Genomic DNA, 21,655 nt, shown 5'->3' with positions numbered 1-21,655 from the left:
AATTATGAGAAGGACGTTCCAGCCTAGTTTTGAAACTGTATTCTAGCATCAAATGTTATTCCAGCTAAGTCTAGTTATGAAGCAGTATTCTAGCCTAGGAATCATTTTCTGGCGATGTCTTAGACTAGTATACTAGACTATAGCCTCGCCTGGTTTGGAAATCATGTGCTAGCTTGAAGAGTCACAATTCTACCGTATAGGGCAGTCAAAACAATGGGTGATTGTGTGCACAGTTACCAAGCTATGCTGAAATCAAGTGAGCCTGAACGAAAGAACCTTCCCCTCAGTGTAGGGGAATATTTTACAAAAGGGAGTTGGGCACCTAATCCTCATCTGAGCCTATGAAAATTTCCCCCATCTACAAAACCATTTAACATACTAAACATGATGACTGAGATTTCCAAAGCCACCTAAGGGATTTGGTCTGGGATACATAGTTCCCATTCAATTTAATGGGAATTGCTTCCTTCATTTTAATGGGAACTAGGTGTCCAAGTCCCCATGGCAGCTTTGAAAATCTCAGGCTGTGTTTCTTTTCTAACAGCATAAATAAGTAATTATTAAAACTGCAGACCGTCTTTCTTTACCTCTTTAACATTCCTAATTTGCAACACTGCAGGCTTAAAATTAGCAAAATAAAAATCCAATTTCTCAGTAAAACAGTATCCTGAGGACCAAAACGTTTGCTTACAGAAAATAGCATGAACTTTCCAGGAGATGAGACTGAAGCTAAAGCATGGATGGTTCTGTACCGAAATACTGAATTTCGGCAATCACAGCGCCTGATCCAGCTCCCATTGAAATGGCCAGATTCCCATTAACTTCAGTGGTGCAGGAGCAAGCCTGTAGTGCACCGTTTTTAGACTATGCTTTCTTCATGAGCTATGCATCTAAAAAGTGAGGAAAATATTTCTTGCTTGAAGGCAGATGAGACATGAATATGAAACCAACTATTTCATTTAAAGACCAGAACCACTCTGCTCTTGGGTAAACAGATATTTATTGCATCACAGCTAGATTAAGGATTTATTTTGCTCTTGCTACAGCATGAAATCAAAACCTACTGAGTTCAGGAACATTTATCTAAAATTCAACTTCCTAGAAGAAGTGTCACCAGCATTTCAGAACAGGACGGTATAGAGCCTTTACCTTCAAAAGAATCACCTTTCAAATGAGATTTAGAGGTAATCTCCTATCCTAGACACATTATAATAGGAAAGTGCTGCATTTTGTAAGTCAATTCTAAGCAGATGGCCAGAGCAGCCGGAGGGCAATATCCTTTGCTAGACACGAGAGTCTTTTTTTAAACATGAGTTGTTCAGAAAAGCCCTCCACATAAAAAAATCTACAGTACTTTTCCACTTTGGTTAACCCCTATAAAGACACATATCTCTGTGCGATAAACTTTGTATTTCAATGTCAGCGAGACAGATCACCCATGCCGAATGTTTCTATGCGGGGGGGAGGAGGGGGGAATTAATACAGTACAAAATATGCTAGACCCAAGACCCACTGATGGGAGTGAAGCTGAACCTGAGTTGTATCAACCTTCCTTGCCCTGTCAAAGATCTTCCATGTGATCTCTGTATGTTTGAGGCTCTGGTGATTTAAGGGTGGTGTGTGTGGACTGATAATTAGGGCCCTACCAAATTCAGAGTCCATTTTGGTCAATTTCACAATCATAGGATTTAAAAAATTATAAATTTCATTATTTCAGCTATTTAAATCTGAAATTTCATGGTATTGTAATTGTAGGGGTCCTGACTCAAAAAGGAGTTGTGGGGGGGTCGCAAGGTTATTGTAGGTGGGGATTGCGGTACTGCTACCACTACTTCTGCACTGTTTCTGGTGGTGGCGCTGCCTTCGGAGCTGGGCAGCTGGAAAGTAGCAGCTCTGCCTTCATATAGAAGTAAGGATGGCATGGTATGGCATTGCCCTTCTGCACTGCTGCTGGTGGGGCGCTGCCTTCAGAGCTGGGTGCCTGGCCAACAGCCGCTGCTCTCCGGCCGCCCAGCTCTGAAGGCAATGCAGAAATAAGGGTGGCAATACCAGGACCCCCTAAAATAACCTTGTGACCCCCTGCAACTCCCTTTTGGGTCAGGCCCCCCAGTTTGAAAAACACTGGTCTCCCCCATGAAATCTGTATAGTAAAGAGTAAAAGCACACAAATGACCAAATTTCATGGGGGAAGACCAGATTTCATGGTCTGTGATGCGTTTTTCATGGTCGTGAATTTGGTAGGGCCCTACTGATAAGGCACAGAGCCACTCATCTGCTGCAAAACACATGAAGACTTACTCACTAATACTCTCAGCATCAATTCTTATATATTGTTGCTCCTTGTATTCAAATCCCTCAGAGCAGGCATTTGGTGAGGGGGTTTTAGGTCAATGGACCAAGAGAGAATAGTGGAAGCCTTAATGCTCCTGACTGTCTCAGGATAGACAGGTTTTACCTGTTGTGACCAGGACCCCAGTGGGGGCCAGCTAGGGTGACCAGACAGCAAGTGTAAAAAATCGGGATGGGGTGGGGGGTAATAGGTGCCTATATAAGAAAAAGCCCCCCAAATCAGGACTGTCCCTATAAAATCGGGACATCTGGTCACCCTAGGGCCAGCTGAGGTTACTCAATTAAGGTGAACTGCAAAGAAAAGGGGCAGACAATCCCCCCAAAAGTTGGTGGATATTCCAAGACTTAGATTTACCAACCACCATAAAACAGCTTTTTTATTACCTCACTGGTTGCCCAGAAGCCAACAACACAGTTTCCCTGAAGAAAGCCAGCCTCAGGTCTTCATCCAGGTACCCAAGTCAAATAGGATGAAGATTTCTGAAAATCTTATTTCATCATATAAAAGAAGAGGTTCTACCAATCCCAAAGGATCGGACGCATGACCTCCCAGGTTAATGAATATTCCAGATCTTACCCAAATACACGCTACAGCCAATTCTTACTATCTAAACTAAAATTTATTAAAAAAGAAAAGGGAGACAGTATGGTTAAAAGATTAATATACATACAGACATGAGTTCAATACTTGAGGTTCAGATTCATTGCAGAGATGGTGAGCTTTGTAGCTGCAAAGAGTTCCTTTAGAATTTAGTTCCTAGGTTATAGCCCAATGTCCAATATCATATTCAGGCTGTACCAGTTTAACTGGGATCTCATCTTGTGGCTTAAGCTTCCCCTGATGAAGCTTAAGCAAATCTAAGATATCAGGATCAGGACCCAACTCTCTTTTACACAATTTTCTAGCCTCCACTTGACCATAGAGTCCTGGGTAAACAATAGGCTTCTGATGTAATCTTCTGTTTCCTGAACACCACCAGTAATTAGTTACACAAATTAACATAGGGCAATTTATCCATTTGGCAGTTTATCACAAACTTTAAAGAGACATATAGACAATAACATTATTTCACGCAAGATTCATCTAAATGTTAATATTCCCTTTTGATCTCTGAATTAGTAGCTATAATGACAAAACAGGAACTGTTTGTTGACATCAGTGGTTCTCAAAGCCAGTCAGCTGCTTGTTCAGGGAAAGCCCCTGGCGCGCTCAACTGGTTTGTTTACCTGCTGCGTCCGCAGGTTCGGCCGATTGCAGTTCCCACTGGCCACGGTTCGCAGCTCCAAGCCAATGGGGGCTGCGGGAAGGGCGGCCAGCACGTCCCTTGGCCCGCCCCGCTTCCCGCGGCCCCCATTGGCCTGGAGCGGCAAACCGTGGCCAGTGGGAGCCGCGATCGGCCGAACCTGCAGACGCGGCAGGTAAACAAACCAGTCCAGCGCGCCAGGGGCTTTCCTGAACAAGCGGAGGACCAGCTTTGAGAACCACTGGTTTACATGGCTAGCATTTATGATGCACACAATTAGTATCACTTCTAATTTCTAACAATATAGGTTTGCATTTCAAAGTTCTAGCCTATCAACCATGAATGGCCCTAATTACCATTTGCATACCTTTCTAACATGACTTTAAAGGTTGGCTCTAGGTCATCCAGCCTGCAAGCTGCTTAACCTTTTCTGGCCATGGATTATATTTTGTATAAGATTTGCTGCAATTATATAGCAGTGGTAGCAATAATGCTTTGCATGATTATATTTTAATGAGACAACATCACATCTGTGGACATTTGGTCATCTGAGGACTGGAGCAGAAGAGGTCATACTCCCATCTGCTTGTAGTTTTCAAACCACTGTCCCTTCCTACCACATAATACAGTGGAATCCCTACAGATTTTTTGCCACCTGCACTCAGTTCTGGGAATTTTCCTGTGGAAAGGCATGATATGGGCCAGAGAGTGTAAGTGTCTGTCCTGACTTTCATTTTACTGGGCCAAAATTTTGAAAATGGGATGCCTGATTGTAGGTATCTAAAATCCATATTTAGACATCCATGGGATGATTTATCAGAGGCGTGGAGTAACCCGCCGTTTGCATGGAACTTGGTGAGGCTGTGGATGCTCAACACCTCTGAATAAAAAACCAGATCTCTTCTGTAAGTGCCTAAATATAGATTTATCTAACTAAATTTAATCACCCACGTTTGAAAGTCTGGGTCTCATTGATGCTGATGATTGTTCAATTATCCAAAATGATAACCTGAGACTTCTTAAGTAAGGAGATTGATCACTTATTCTATAATCCTCCCCTGGTTCAACCTGACTTCCACTGCATGGCAGAGCAGGAACAGCCAGCATAACGAAGCACAAAAGACATTCCTCAGAGTCTCTTTACTAAACTCCCGAAGTCTCTCCTGGAAAATTCTTGCCTAATCTAATTCGCTTTCAAACAGCAGTTAATAGTCTCCCGCGGTGTGGTGCTGATGAACTGAAGGGTGCATGGAATTGCTGTAGACTGTCAACTTCACCCTTTAATAAATCTGAAAAGGCAGCATATTCATTTCCTACTCTCCACAAGATTTAAATACTCCAGAAAAAAACATTTCCTTTTTGAACTTTCATCTTTGAGTCATTTTGGGAGGCAATGAATGCTGGGAAAAACTGGTCAGTAATTCACTTTTCCAAGTATTTATTCACAGGAGGGTTGGAGGAATCAAAGCAAAGTGTATTGTAGTAAATTAACAGTAGCTATGTGACATGGGGAGCTAAGTGGTGCAGTAGGTTAATGCACTAATCTTTTCCCCACTGGAGGCCTAAATTCATGTTCTTGCTGTAGTCTCAATTAAGGATGATTTTGGATGTGACTACCCTACTCTCTCTGTGTTCACAACCCAAAACCACATTTGTGATTAGCAATTCCTGCTCTAGAAAGGCTTAGAATTGGAAGAGCAGAGAACTTTTAAGTTAAATTTTAAGCAGGCCAACAAAGCCCAGTAGGTAAAGAAGTGCACTACTTGAACTCACTGGCATTGGCTCAAGATAATGCTAATAGCCTTTCCTTTTCCCATGCACCAAAATTCACCCCAATTTAACCACTCATTTATGTTGTCAGAAAAAACTCACATGCAGTGTAGTAAATCTTTTCACAAACAAAGTGGTCAAGTGATAAGAGACGTTGCTCTTTGGCTTTAATCTATACTCTCTGCCTAACTAAAAACTAGCTTCTTTAAAAGAAAGAAAAATTAACAATTTTCCTGTACAAATTCATATTCAACTAGAATTGTATTTAAACATGTACATGAAGTATATTTAACAATAATATTTAGCACTATATATCTTCAAAGTGCTTGAGAAACAATTAATTTTCACAACCCCCTTGCAAGGTAGGAAAATTGTTGTTACCCCCATTTTACAGATGGAAACAGTGAGACACAGAAATTAGATGAGAATAAGAGAATCAGTGTCAGAGACAGGATTAGCCCTCAGGGATTCACTGCTCCCAATCCTGTGCTCAGACCACTAGACTACAATGTTCATTCTCATGATGAACTACAAATCAAATCAAATGTAATTATTGCAACTGTTTGAGCAAAGATGTTTAACTACTTTTAGCACTCCATGCTCCATATAATTCTACATTAATGTTTAACTGTCCTATTTTCCCAGGTTGGTAGGAGAGCTTGCGTAGTGCACAGTAAAAAATAATTTGATTCTGTTATCCTGAGTCTCATGGAGCCATTATACCTGTGCAACATGAGGGAAAGTGAGTATAAAATCATACCAAGGCAGAATGGTAGAATTTTACACTCATTTTGCACTGGCATAAATAACTGCATGAGGTGCAGGGCAACAGAGAATCAAGTTCTATGTGCACAAATCAGCATGTTCAAACTTTTAAAAGTTTGATTGGAGAGCTTGGATACTGGTACCAACAAAAGGACACACAAGCCTAAAAACAAGGGATAGCATATGAGGAAGTCACAGTCTAGTGACCGGCTCATACTACCAGCTAATGGGGCTGCTCCCATGTTTTGTCTGTTGAAGGTCTTAGGTTCTATCCCTATGCATTACGCATGGTGTCTACGTCTGAGGTTTTATATTTTTACACAAGAATTTCTTTCAAATTCCACCATTCAATGATCTCATAAGTTCTCCTTTTAAAAAGATAATATGGCAAGTGAATATAGTGCTCATGAAAGGTGTCAGCTGGACAAACACAAAGGCTTCTATTTGTCACCACTCTCCTGTTGATGCGCCTTAACCCTGACCGAGAGACACCACTTCTAGGAATAAAAGGATAGCACAATCTCCATGTGCATTCTGTCCTGGAGCTCTCTAATGAGCCTGTCAATGGGGGTTCTGCTGGGGGTTTTTGTCTACCAGGTGCTGCATTGAGAAGATCAGTTCATTTCATATACTGGCCACTGAACAGCTATCAGACAGTAACAACATTCAATCCCAGCCCAGCTGGACTGTATTCAAACCACTGATTTAGAAGTGAAAGCTTCTATATCCCGTTATCAACCCCCTGACCCATCTAGTCAGGGGAGGATTTAAGTGTGAATCATTGAGTTGTAAGCCCAGTACTCTGAGAAGGCCAATGCCCAGCCAAAATCAGAAAGCAGTACTGGGTCAGACTAGAGCACGACAACAACAGTAGGAGGTGCACCTCACAGTGGGTTGCTGCCAGCTGCTGCCTGCTCCTAGGAGACTAATATTAGCACCAGCGGAGGGCATGAGAACAAGAGGCATTCAGCTCCCTAATACAAATCATTCACAGAGGCCACTTTGTGACCCAAGGGAATAGGGGAGGAAGGGAAAGCAGCAGGCAGAGTGCCTTCTAACTAAGAAGAGGTAGGACATGCAGCCATATTAGCAGGTACATATGACGCCACTATGGATACAGCAGGCCCCTCCCTTCAGTCCCTCAAGTCATGACTAGCAAATGAGTTGAGAGACAGGGAATTGTGGGGACACTGGTCGCACCTGGGCAACTGAGGCATGTTACTGAGCTAGGAAGAGTGTAGACTGGCTGGCAACTGTCTGAGAAACGAGGGGAAGGGCACGCCACTGGCACCAGAGAGAAGGAGAGACTGACAGGGATGAAACGGAAGGTACAAGGGAATCCGTTTGATTCTGGTGGGAGCAGACCTGCTTTGCCTGGGCACAAGGCAAGAACCAGTCAGTCCGTGATGGGCTGGACTGGACGGGACTGCACTACTTGAGTAGGAGGAAAGTTAATGAATCTTTCAGGGCTTGGGGAGACTAAGAGGAAGAGCCTGATAGGGATTGCATCATCCGGGCTGGGAAGAGACAGAGAGGGAGAGAGAGAGGGGAAATGTCTGTTTCAGGAATGAGGTGGCTGGAACATCTCTCTAGGAGAGACTGAAATTTTGAGGAAGCCCCACAATTTTAGTGCCTCTGAGGCTCAGCTAGCTTTAATCCACCCCTGCATCCAATCCTCCAACAAGTAGTTTTTTAAATCAGAAGAAGGTATTGGATTAATCTGAACTATGCTAGGTTTAAACCTATGCTAACAAGAAACTGCGTAAGCCTGACACATCTTAAAACAGATGCTGTAAACCAATTTTTGTTGCATTTCGTACAGAAAATAAGAGTATGAAAGGTTATGGGGCCAAGTTTCAGCCTAGAGAAATTGTTTCTAGAAAAGTTCTAAAATTTGAACATCAGTGATTTGTAATAGAAATGCTGACAGTCTAAAACTGTAGCTTGAATGCATCATTTTGTTATTGTATTGTTATTGTCGTCGTCGTCATCATCATCATCACCACTATTATTACTATATTTATTAGACAAGATAATCTCAATTATCATTACCACTAATTTGTTATGTTCCATCATCAGCTCTGTCATCAATGTCATTCCTATAATCATCTCTCAAACTACTAATGAAGAAAAACAACTGCTAATCTAGAAAATTTAAATCAGTTTGGCTTTGCAAATGAAAGATGGAAAACGCATAAAATTCTGATAGAAATCTGCATGCCTCCGGTAATGCGGCAATTATTGGGACTGAATATTTTCTTTAAAAATGGCACATTTTCCATGTTCCTCTTCCTCTGGGGCCAGTGTGAGTTTAGCAAGCTACAGAAAAATTCAGTCTCTTTGGCTAACTTGTGTCACTTCTGAGCAAACCCTCTGCTACTGACCCAATTGCAGTGCCGATATACTCCAGAGGGATTAATATACAGCTCTTCTCAAGCAGAGGGTCAAGTCTGTGCAACACAAGGGACCCTGTTCAGGGAAGAATAAAAAGGAGGAATGGGGCATCTTGGAGGATTCCTCTTCACCAACAAATGGAAATTTTTAAAGTGACTTACTCCCCTTGCCTTTTTATTCCACCTCAGTGAATGGCACTGCAATATCTGCATCCTTAGCATAATTTATATTCAGGCTTTTTTCCATTTGAAAAACATGGAGCTCATGCTGAGATATGACGCAAATGAAGAGCCATCTTTATGCTAATGATAGAGTACCCTGGACAATCTCTTTCCTTTAAGACTAGTGTAATGAGTCCTACTGACTTCATTGAGTCTGCTTATGTAAATAGTATTTAATGTAGGAAAGGATTCCAAAACTGGGCCCACTGATAGCAAACCAACATTCTCCTTTTGTTCAAGGCTTGCGTTTATAAAGCCAAATGTCCTGGGTTCTATCTCCCGCGCAATAGTGGAACTTTGGGACCAAATTCTTTGCTGACCTAACTCCACTCATGTCAAAGAAGTCATGGCAGCAAAGAATTTTCCCCTTTATCATTATCTTATAAATTTGGTGGGTTTTTGTTTTTTGTTTTTTTTAAAAGAACCCCTTGGCAGTGTTTTGGCATAGTTTGGGATGTTTCGCCTTCCTAAGACTCTCCAGAATTCATTCCAATGGAGCTTTCCTCCAAAAATGTGATGGATTTCCAAAACAAAGGGCATTTTGCACCTGTTCTCTTTTGGCACCCTGTATAATAGGAGAGAAGGCAAATATCAATCCGAGGCTGGCGCTGTTTCAAGGATCAGAACAGAATTCCTTACCAGAGACATCTGTGCTGCTGTCATCCATTCAGGAGGGATGTGAAAATGAGCTCCAGCTGAATCTCCCACCAGAATGATCCCCTTGGACTCTGCATCTAATAAGTACATTTCATTAATAGTTTTTAAATGCCCTTGGCCTCGAATCTCTGTATAAAAAACAACAAGATTAAGAAAAAAAAGACATGGCACTGGTAGATTCAGTGTGTAAAATGGAAGTAGGGCATTGGCCAGTATTTGTATTTGAAATGTGTTCATTTCAGATCCTAGAATGGGAGATTTTCACTCCATCGGCACCAAAAGCCTGCCTAAACAGATGTGCCAACAATCTAAGAAAAACAAGTAGGCATGCTGTATGAATAAGAGAGAGAACTTCTTGCTTAATGAGAAAGAATCCCTTAAGATTTTATTCACATTGTTATTTTAACACAGGCTCTGCTGTGAAGCTAACATTCATTTTTTCTACCGATGGAATATTTATTAAAAATACTTAAAATCAAACATTTAGGGAAATCAGAATACTCAGGGAATTGGTAATGACTCATATTAAGAGTAGATTTGTGAGTCAGGGGCTCTCAAGGTAATTTCATTGGAATAATCTGGCTTTTTAATAATTGATGTTACTTAGCACTCAGGTGGTACTTTCCGTCTAAAATGACAAAGAGCTTTGCAGAGGAGCTTTTCACCTTTAAGTCACTAATTTAGTGTGAGTCAATGTAAGTTTGAAAGTTGTTATTATGGTTTCTTAATATTAGCATATTATAATACTGGTGTATCTATCTATCTATCTATGGCCTGAGTTGTTAGTGTCAGTCCATTTCCTAGTGAATAGATAGCCATACCAGGAAAAATATCATCACTACAACTGGCACCATTATTGGCATTTCCTACAGAGTGATGGACTGGATGTGCATAGAAACTAAACCGTCCTCTCACTCCTAGAGGGAGTCCCTACAAGTTCAGCTTGAGGCACATTGGCAGGATGAAGAGGTCTCTTCTGCTGCTGCCTTCGCTGTACCTGGTCTATGAATAAAAAAATCAAATTCCAATTCTCTCAGCTGGGTATCTTTCAACTCTAAAGTCACTTTTTAAATCATTTTTCTAAATTTATATTGATATTATAACAGCACATGCCCTTTGAGTTTTCTCCTCACATTAAAGCAAAGAGTGAATTTGCCATTTTTGTCATTATAAAGAAACTGTGATAACTGTCATCTTTTCTCTGGATTTACAATGACCATGACTATTTGTATAAAAACATATGTAACATAAATATTGCATTAGCTTTGTATTAAATTTAATGATTTACCTTTACAGAATTTTTTCTCATATGGAATTCCATCTTTTGGATCTACACCCTGTTAGAGGAGAAAAGGGAAGAGAAGTCTATTTGATACCTGCAAAGTGACAGCACAAATCAAATAATAAGACTATCATTTGGATTATTAGCTTTTCAGAACTTCACATCATAATAACGTTGTTTTTTAATTCCGTGGATGTTTATTCATGACCTTAACTCTCTTATAACTAAGTTTTTTGTCTGGGAATTCCCTTTTTTTTAAATAGAGATCATGAGGAAGTTTAAAGTTCTTGCTATGTCACTGGAGTTTGGTGTTAAATCCAATGTAAATTTAAAAAGCATAATGTTTGAGAGATCGCAAACGTCATGCTGTTTTGATTTACACTGGATTTGATGTCTCTTGCAAATGCTGCACGAATAAAAGTGATATTTTTTCCATATTCGCCAGTAGATAATTTAATTTCCCAATGGTCTCCAGCTAAGCCTATGGAAGCACTATTATAACTTCCGTGAATTCTCTTTTGGACATTGCACTCACAGACCTTCATAAGGTGCCTCAAACTTTGGCAAAACAACCACCCCCACAACACCTCAAAACGAAACACCAGACTGGGAAACACTTGCATATTTGGGTTTTATTGTTACAAACCTGAAGTATGGTGAGGTTTCCTGCCTAAGGGTCATGTTTCAGAATGTTCTGGATGTCTCTCTACACCCACCCACCCACCCGCAGTGGTGTCCTTTATTCAGAAGGATATTCTGCAAGTAGACCCAGTGACTTCAGTGGTATTACTTCCGATATCACAATCTGGTATGCAAATGAAAATAGTCTAAACACTTACAGACTAATTGTAAAATAGGGGGGTGGATGGGTGGAAGGGAAGAAGAAGAGAAGGGAGGGGGAATCAGGAAGAAATTTCAAGATTTAACATCATTTACTTACCCATATACCATTACAGTTAGAATCTCTTTCCACATCCCAGTTATCTGGGCTAATATAGAATTACAAAAAGAGATATGGCATTAAAAATAATAAAATAAGGTTAACGGTAAAATGCTTTGTGCTTTTCAAGGAAACCAGCCTCCTTGGTCCATATTCTATAAGAGCATAATGTCAGACCATGTGCTTCTTGGAGGTCATCAAACAGTCAGCATTTTAAAGGAAATAATTAGAAATTTCAACTTGTATATAAGTTTTTCTTTTCAGAATTTAAGAGAAGTGAAATTCCCCCCAAAATACATTGGTGATTTAGAGCCCAATTCTGCAAAGTGCTGAGTAATTCTAACCCAGGGTACATCTACCATGGAGCTGGAGGGGGCATTTCCAGCTTGGGTAGCGATACCCACAGTAGAATGGTAAAAATAGCTGCGTAGCTCCAGCTGCATGGGCACCAAGATCAAAGAACTGAAAGGGACCTCGAGAGGTCTAGTCCAGTCCCCTGCACTCATGACAGGATTACAAAGTATTATCTAGAGCATTCTTAACAGGTGTTTGTCTAACCTGCTCTTAAAAATCTCCAATGATGGCGATTTCACAACCTCTCTAGGCAATTTATTCCAGTGCTTCTAGCTGCCCCAGGTATAATCCCATCTGAAACTGTAGGTACATATTTGGAGTGGCTAGCCCATTCTGATGCCCATGGACACGGTCACTACACTGTTATTTTTAGTGTGGCTATCTTGATCAGAGATATAACAAGTCTACCTGAGCTGAAAATTACCCCTCCAGCTCCAGTGTAGACATAGCACAAGTGTTTGCAGTCTCCACCTACCCTTTTCCCTCCTAGTTCACCACTATTTCAGATCTCATCAAATATCATTGAGGGCTTTGACTTCAGCAAGCTTTGGATCAGGCCCATCATGTAGTACAACTGGCTCGTGCTCACTTTACATTGTGGCCTTATCTAAAGTTTCTCCTGTGTTCACTGTGGTTTTAGAAGATTGTTTCTGCTAACACAGTTGTGCTGCTCAGTGTGAGTGGAACATAATTCTGCTAAGCCTGTATTTTTAAACTATTCAGGACTTGGCTACTACAAGATTTTACAAATAGTTCTGAACTATGCCCTGTTGATGCTTGGTGGCACAATCATGTGAGCAGAAACCTTTTTTTAAATGATTTTGTAGCATGGGGTAAAGTAAGGGGCAGAGAGGGCCTTTGTCAGAGGCACACAGTTCTCCACTCAGCATGTGCATATAAGTCCCACTGATGCTACTGGGAGTTATTTACCTAATATAGGATAAAATATCACTTACACTGAATTTATGGCAATGTTAGTGAGACTTGAATCTGGCACTGTATCTAACCAGTCATCTATATGTGGAATTTCCACCCACTTCAGTAGGAGCTGCACATGTGGATAGAGGGTTGTATATGACTCCCAAATACACATGATATTGGACCGTTTCTTCTTGCAGTAGGCCCATTTCTGCTTCTGCTTCAGGAGGCCCATTTCAGCGGGAACCCTGCATGTGCATCTGAGGGCAGAACATCGCACAGTGTGTGTATGTGTTTCCTCCTTGCATCAAGGTATTAATATGCCCTACTGTATGTAGTTTCCATTGCTCTTCTGTAATACTTTCTGTACCAGCATATAAGTATATTCAGCTTCTAGTGAATAATGAGTAAATAGGAGCTAGCTTTGAAGATCAAAAAGGGTCAAAAGGGCCTACTCTGCAGTGGTGCAGAGCACCTGCAACCACCAGTGAAGTCTGGGAGGAAGTGATGAGAAGCAGTGTAGCCTACTAGATTAGGACTCAAGAAACTGGGATCTATTCCTGGCTCTGCCACCTACTTGCTATATAACACTGATTAAGATCAGTTCACCTCTCTGTGCTTCTCTTTGCCCTCCCCTCTCATCCTCTGTCTGTCTTTTCTATTTAGACTGTAAGCTCTGTGTGTCTGTACAGCACCTACCACCATTATGTCTCATCTTGATTGGGTCATCTAGGCTCTATCAGAATACAAATTAATAGATGATGATGATGATGATAATAGTAATAAAATAAATAATAAATAATAATAATAATGCATACACTTTCAAGATTTGACCAAACATTGTAACATATTTCTTTTTAACATGAGTATCTAAAAATAATTAACGGAATTACCGTCTACCAGGGTACACTACTGCTTTTCGTTCATTGCAGTCTCTGCCTCTCCAGTGATATCCCCTCAATGTCTAAAAGACGAGAGGCACAAATAGGATGTTCTTGTTATTCTTTCTTTTTTAATTTCAAATATCTAAAATGACAGTGTAACTCAAGGTGCAGGAATAAAGCCTAGTAAATGGGTTTTATTCCAAATTCCCAACACTAAGCTTTAATACATGACACTGTGCTAATTTTGATGCAGAAATAAGACAAGCTGCCAATTTTAATTTTTTTAAATGGTTTTGCTTCACCATCTATTAATTCAATAAACATACTACTCAGTGGCAGAGCAGTTTGCTTCTGCAGACAATGCAGCTATCTCCAAAAATGGCATAAATGAATGATTTCTTTCCCTTTCCCCCAAAAGAATATTACTTTCTATAATAAAAACTGCTCTCACTCGACTCCTGTGCTCTCCCATGAAAGAAAAAAGTTTTGTAGAAGCTAGCAGGAACTTCAGAGAGATTCTTGTCAATAGGGGATTATCCCACCAAAAGAGAAGCTTTACTTACTGGGAAAGCACTAAATTTATCTCCATCCAAGTCTTCAAAAGGTAACTTATTTTTTATGACACTGTAAAAAACACCACAATACTTTGTTTCAGAAACAAAAATACAGTACAGAGATGAAAATATACACGCTGTTTGTTAATATATTATTAATTTCTCATTCCATGTTCAAGCACAAGGATCTGCATTTCAGGGTATTGATTTCAGTCACTCTGTTCTCCGTTCAATGGAGTTACACCTGCATGACAGCAGAATCTAGCACTAAATTCCTAAAATAAAATAGCAAATCAAATCTCTAGTAAAATTAGCCTAATACTTTCTGAATTATGTAAAGTGACAGCATATTGAACCCCATGGATCCTGTAGTTCTTCCACACATTATGACATCTGTCCTTGGCTAGGGAAAGCAGATCAGCATCTGTCTTCAGTGGTGAAACAAGCACTCTCATGTGTTGCTTAGCAGGTGGTGTTCTTGGAATGACATGCTAAGAATCCTCTCCTTGGGAGGCTAAGCATATGACCTTCAAAGAGTTTCCAACCTCTTGGACACATGAGAGCTGCTGAATCAGGGTAAAAAAACTAAGCTGGTGCTCCTGGGCTAGGTGGTTTCAAATTACATTAGCATCAGGCACTGAGAACCAATGGAGATAGGTTATGCACATTTGTATTTGTACTTGTCACCCTGGTTCTCTGTGCACTCAGTGCTTTGAAAGTACAGCCTGCTTTAGGCTAGTTCAGTCTCTGTGACTCGTGTCAGTTGAAAGGAAATGGCACAGATCCACAACAAGTTCGAAGAGGAAAACACATTCTGCCACGTATTGCGGGGGAGGGAATTGAACATCGTTGATCTGGCCCATATTTTATAGTGTGTATGTACATTTTGGCTCCCACTACCACTATTTGACTCACGGAGCTAAATCTTCTAGTCTCCCTGCTCATAATACTTCTAGCCTTGACTTAATGGATTTTACAGACTCTCTAGAAATTTTCTGCACAGATTACCCCAACTCCTACTATTGATATTTGAGGTTCACTCACAAGAGTGGAATTTTACTGAACTAATTGGGCTGGGAAATAGGGTCATTCTAAAAATGCTTCACGTGTTCCTCCTCCAACCCATAAATTCTCTGCTCCAACAGATGCTCTCTGAAAACAGTAGCCCATTTGATGCCCAGTCCTACATTCCTTTATTGAGACGCGAGCTTTAATATATGTGTAATTGAGCATTTTCCCTGTGCACTTCTTATCTTGTGCCTTTTAGAATTATACAGATGCTACTTCCTGTGATCAAAGGAGAGCATATTTCTCTCCAGTGGGACAGGAAGCATAATAACTGGGTGAGTGACCAATATTGACAAGTCTCTTGGAGACAGGAAATCTGAGAGGAAAAGTGGTACTAGATGATAACCTGGCTTGCAGATATGGAATCTCTGGGTGGGAAGATGCCAACTTACTCCCAGTTTGGGATAGGGCCTACATGTCCTCCTATCACCACTGTCATTATACTTTTGTTTTCAATATTAAAAATATTCAAATTCATTTCCAGCATCTTCTTCTAGGAGCAAAATGTACCTTAACTGCTGTACTTTCTAAAGAATGTTTCTGATGGAAAACAATGTTGTCATCTTTAGGAGGAGTACAAAGCCCTTTTAAATCTGAAGGGTTTTTTTTTTATTTATTAAAAGGAACAAGTGCCCCAGATATTACGATTTCTGTCATTAAGGACTGGAAATATCATACATACTATTTAATCTTCTCACACAGCTTGACCAGAAGGGGAAGTGCACATATACTTGAAAAACCAGCTGTGTTTTTCTAGGAAAAGAGAACAGTGCATTAGTTCATATAGCTCACATACTTTCCACCTGCTTGTGTAAAGTTTGTCACAAAATTAAAGGGGATGAACAATTTCCTGGGGGAAAATGGTCATTTACCAGGATTCTTCACTTTAATAAAGTCAATGTTTTATAAACCATCTGCATCTTGCAAGAGAACAGAAAAAGTGACAATGATACTTACCATGAATTGTGGAAGTGTTCATTGAACATAAATCTTGTTCCTGAATGCTCAATGGGAGTTTTGGGTGAGCAAGGGATGCAGGCTCAGGCTCAAAAGGAGGATAATTTAAGGAGCTGGATGTGTACATAGTGCATCCGTTGATTTTTAATGGGATTCCTACTTAGAAAACCCCAGGCAGGGCCATGTTTACCGCCTGTAGAAAATTATGCTCCAAGGTAAATCCTTTTTACAATACATGACCTTCATTGGTGACAAACCAAATGTGGAGGATACAGAGTAATCCTAATATCCCAGAACAAAGTAGCACTTACTGGTACATGCTTAAGTCAAAGAAATGCTCACATAATGTAACTGGGGCATTAATTTAATGCACATGTGGCTAGTATGACCTACCATATGTTCAAATGGACTATAAATATGAAGGGCTAAAAATTCTTTTGTCAGTGCACAGCCTGAGTAACTGGGCTGTGGGCTAAGGAGGTTTGTAGGGTGTACGTATGAACAGCTTGAACAGCATCTTTTCCTCAGGCCATGGAGGATTATTATTATTATGTTCAATACTATAATGCCTAGGAGCCCTAGTCATGGACTAGGACCCCCCTTGTGTTAGGCATTGTAAAAACACAGAACACAAAAACAGTCACTGCACCAAAGAGTTTACAATCTAAGTATAAAACAAGAGACAACAGATGGACAGACAGACAGATGGGGGAATACAAAGAAACAATATTGGTCAGCATGGCAATCACAGTCACAGATCCACCAGTCCCACCCTACTTTAACCCCACTCTTTAATTTAGCTCCCATGGTGCTGTGCTCTGCAGCATGCAAGAAGACTCAGATCTCCTGTGTGGGCTCCCTGCATCCTAACTCCCAATACTGTACCAATGCACCAGTTCTGCTGTGTTTAGGACTCAACATGCTCCCGGTGGCAGGGATTAGGGTGGAAGGAAGCAGATTTGCTCAGGCAACAACACATGATTAGAAGTTAACCACATGTCTTGAGTACATATTGAGTGGCCAGCTACCATCAGTATCTGATATTCAAGAAATTCTTGAATTGACTATACATCAATGCTAGGAGCCTGGGTTACAAACGAGAGAAATTGGAATAGCTTATTTATGAGCATAATTCAATCTAGTTGGTATTACTGAAACCTGGTGGGATGATTCGCACTATTGGAATGTTAAAATCAATGGTTATGACTTATTTAAGGAGAACTAAGTAGACAAAAGGGAGGGGGAGTGACACTCTATGTCAAAATGGTATTACTTGTTTCCGAGTCACCGACAACTTGGAAGAAAATTATCTTGAATGCTTCTGGATCAATGTCCTAACAGATAAAGCACAAGATTGGGTATTAGCTGATGTCTGCTACACATCATCAAATCACACTAGAGAACAGGATGACTGCCTTCTTACGCACCTATTTATAATGTCTAGGAAAAAAAGCTGTGTGATCATGGTGGACTTCAATTTGAATGACATATGCTGCCAGAACTAAAACATCCTTGTAATTTCTGATTATAGATGACAATTTCCTAACTCCAAAAGTGTTGCAGCCAACACAGGGGAATGCTTTATTAGATCTGTCCTAACAGTCAAAGAAAAACTGATCACAGAACTAAAACTTAATGGTAGCTTAGGTACAAGTTATCATGACTTGGTTACATTTACAATGTCCAAGCAGAATAAAGTTCAGATCAGTAATATATATACTTGATGCTTTAATAGGACTAATTTCACAAATCTGAAAACAATTATGAGCCAAATTGGGTAGGAGGAAGATAACTGGATAATTGGGAATTATTTAAGAACACTTTACTAGATGCCCCAAAAGCCACAATCTCACATTTGATGAAGAAGGCTGTGCTGGTTAAAAAAACACAACAATCTGGTATAGAGGGGAAGTGAAGGCATCTATTTATATCGTTCTCAAATGTGGGATTGTGGCTTTTGGGGCATCTTCTATCTATCTATTTATATCTCAAATGGAAGAAAGGGGAAGTTGATAGTAATGAATATAAATCAGAAATTAGGAATTGTAGAAAATTGATAAGGGACACAAGGAGAAATCTATGGCCAGCAGAACTAAGAATAACAAGAATGAGTTTTTTAAATATATGAGAAATAAAAAGACTCCTGACAATGGTATTGGTCCATTACTAGATGGAAATGGTAAAATTATCAATAATAATGCAGAAATAGCAGAAGTGTTCATAAAATATTTCTGTTCTATATTTGGAGAAAAAACAGACAGTCTCATCAGATGGTGATAGCACTCTTTCAATCCCACTACCATCTCTGTGGGATGTTCAACAGAAGCTGCTAAAGTTAGACATTTTAAAATCAATAAGTCCAGATAACTTGGATGCAAGAGTTTTAATAGAGCTGGCTGAATTATTAATGGTGTTTTTCAATTAGTCTTGCAGCACTGGGGAAGTTCCAGACGACTGGAAGAAAGCTAATAGAGAAAGTAATGACTCAGAGAAAGACTTAGGGGTTGTGGTGGATAATCAGCTGAATATGAGCTCCCAATGTGATTCTGTGACCATAAGAGCTAATGCATTTTGGGATGCATAAACAGGGGAATCTTGAGTAGGGATAGAGAGGTTACTTTACTTCTATTTTTGGCACTGGTGTGACACTGGTGGCACTGCTGGAATACTATGTCCAGTTCTGGTGCCAACAATTCAAGGTGCTAATTGGAGAAGGTTCAGAGAAGAGCCATGAAAATGATTAAAGTATTAGAAAACAAGCCTGATAGTGATAGACTCAAAGAGCTTCTCTATTTAACAAAGAGAAGGTTACTGGGTGACTTGATCACAGTCTAAGTAGCCACATGCGGAATAAATATTTAATAATAGGCTCTTCAGCACAATCCAAATGTCAGGAAATTGAAGCTAGATAAATTCAGAATGGACATAGGGTGTAAATTTTTAACAGTGAGGGTAATTAACCATTGGAACAATTTACCAAGGATCATGGTAGATTCACCCTCACTGACAATTTTTAAATCAAAATTGGATGTTTTTCTAAAAGACGTACTCTGGCATGTGTTATGCAGGAGGTCAGACTAGCTTATCACAGATAGTCCTTTCTGGGCTTGGAATCTATGAATAGGTGTAAATATCACACAATAAAGGGACACTTTAACATGCTATACACACACCCAACACACACCCCAAGTAGCTTGTGCAATTGTTTTAAACAACTTTGGAGGTGTGTATATGCTGTAGTTAGTTTTGTAAAAATATAATTTGCACAAATATATCTGACTTTTTAAATGACTCCCCCCGCCATGTAAATCTAATCCAAATGAGGAATACAAAAGCAACAGGAGAGATTGTAAAATATTTTTTAGCACCTTAAGCTTCACTCAAGCTGTCAGCTTTTCAGTTTCAGCCTAAGGGCTAGTCTACGCTGGCAACAGCAGCACTTCAACGTGGCTTGTGTAGTCGTGGCACAGCGCTCTTAAAAACCCCACCTCCACGAGGGGCGTAGCTACCAGCACTGGGAGCATGGCTACCAGCACTGGTGCACTGTCTACACTGGTGCTTTACGGTGCTGAAACTTGCTGCGCTCGGGGAGAGGGGAGGGTGTTTTTTCACACCCCTGAGCGAGAAAATTGCAGCGCTGTAAAGCGCCAGTGTAAACAAGCCCTAAGTCACGATGTTCTGCAGCGTGCAAAAGCCTTTGATGTCAACGCAGCCACATCTGAAGCCTCTTTGGAAAGACAATCTGGTGCTTTAGATAAATTACAGTCAAATTTAAGTCCAACCATAGCTGTAAGTAGAACAGAAACTTTCCTCCCCTCCCTTCGGTTTCTCATTTTAAAACAGCTTCAGATAGAGGCCACATTAACTTCAAAGATTTCACATACACAGCAGACATCCCAGCTTGGGCAGAAGCAGCTGAGGTGATGGTTGCATTGAAGACTTTAAAGACACAAGAAAGAGATTATAGCTAGTCCTTCTATGTGTACACAGTACGTCTCCTCCCCTTGCGTAGCACACGTGCAGGCCAGCTAACAAATGCAGTATTTCACTCAGGGGACTGCAGGGATACTTTCATCTCTGTGTCCCAAGCGGGTAGAAGAAGATAGCTAAACCCCCACAATCCCAACCCCAACATCCACATACTGGCCCACAGTACAGGGTTGGTGAACTAAGGGGAGCAGACTGCACCATCCTACAGCCTACACACACCCTGTGTACACACGGGAACGCTCTCTGGCTCCCTTTGGGGCAATGCTGCTCCCCCTGCTCTCTATACAGGGCTGTGCTTAAAGAAACAGGTTATGATTTGAAATGATCTTCTATTCAGACATTTTTGAGTCGGTCAGGCAATTTTCTGACAAATCTGCCTATCTGCTGGGTCAACTGCCATTTTGGGAAGCACACTCGATGCAGCATTTTACAGAGACCACACACATACACACACTGTGCTCTCTGAAGAGTGATCTTACCTTTTGTTTTCTTCTCGTTGTTACCCTTAATCTAAAATAAAACTCGATCAGACTGAAAGTGTATGGTGGCACTTTTTTGTATGGAGAGTCAAAAAAGATCATTAAACCCTTGGAAATTATATTAATTTTAATTAATTTGTAGCTTTAAAATATGTTTCAATAAGGATAGCTGTGAGGTAATTGCTAGCAGTATGCTAGGATTAACTACAGGATGGACCTAACCAATTTATTTTTATTCAATTTTGATTTGGGACCATGTAGTTTGTCTGTCTTAAACAATTCATGCCCATTATTCATTGAACAGTGAATGGGAGAACTAGTATTTTGAGGAATAACTGAAGGATTGTTCATCCTGTCTCAGGGCCATCATCTGCCTAGCCCTGTTGTGATAAATGAGCCTATAAATTTACCCTAATTGTGAGCTCAACTGTGAAAAGTGAGTGAATATTCATAAAATGTCACAATAACCTATAACACCAAAATGTTGATGGGAAAAGGTCCAAACAGGAGACAGAAAGAATGAATGAATTCAAACAAAAAGGCCAACTGGTATAACTCATGGAAACAAAGAGACATGGGACCGAAAAATCAATGGACCAAAATTGGTGCGTTAGAAATTAGGCTTAATTGGTGAACAAAATGAGAGGGTGAACTGCTCTGTCCATCATTCCCTCTTGGCACTCTTAAAAGAAAAGATGATTTTGTGAGGAAAGGAAGAAGAATTTTGTCCATTAACAGCTACTGACTGGGAGATGGGCGAACCAGCAGGAGCGAGCTTTACCATCATGGCTACCACCACCACCGTCTCCTGGAATCCAGTCACCGTTGG

The 21,655-nt window shown here is 40.4% G+C and overlaps 1 protein-coding gene across 6 annotated transcripts in view; it reads right to left on the bottom strand.

Annotated features, from left to right (window-relative positions):
• AOAH (acyloxyacyl hydrolase) overlaps positions 1–21,655 on the bottom strand; it is a 162,872-nt gene that overhangs the window by 97,409 nt on the left and 43,808 nt on the right. For all 6 annotated transcript variants that reach the window (XM_007065889.4, XM_037890054.2, XM_037890055.2 and 3 more), the window contains exons 7-12: positions 16,083–16,153; positions 14,342–14,402; positions 13,788–13,858; positions 11,623–11,671; positions 10,689–10,737; positions 9,383–9,477 (exon numbers count right to left, since the gene is read on the bottom strand). In XM_007065889.4, coding sequence (XP_007065951.2) covers positions 9,383–9,477; positions 10,689–10,737; positions 11,623–11,671; positions 13,788–13,858; positions 14,342–14,402; positions 16,083–16,153 — 396 coding nt within the window. The remainder of the gene's footprint in view (positions 1–9,382; positions 9,478–10,688; positions 10,738–11,622; positions 11,672–13,787; positions 13,859–14,341; positions 14,403–16,082; positions 16,154–21,655) is intronic.

This window comes from Chelonia mydas, chromosome 2 (assembly GCF_015237465.2).
Source record: "Chelonia mydas isolate rCheMyd1 chromosome 2, rCheMyd1.pri.v2, whole genome shotgun sequence".
Classification (NCBI taxonomy): Eukaryota; Metazoa; Chordata; order Testudines; family Cheloniidae; genus Chelonia; species Chelonia mydas.
The sequence above is the reverse complement of the archived record's forward strand: the minus strand, read 5'-3'. Positions and strand labels throughout refer to the sequence as shown.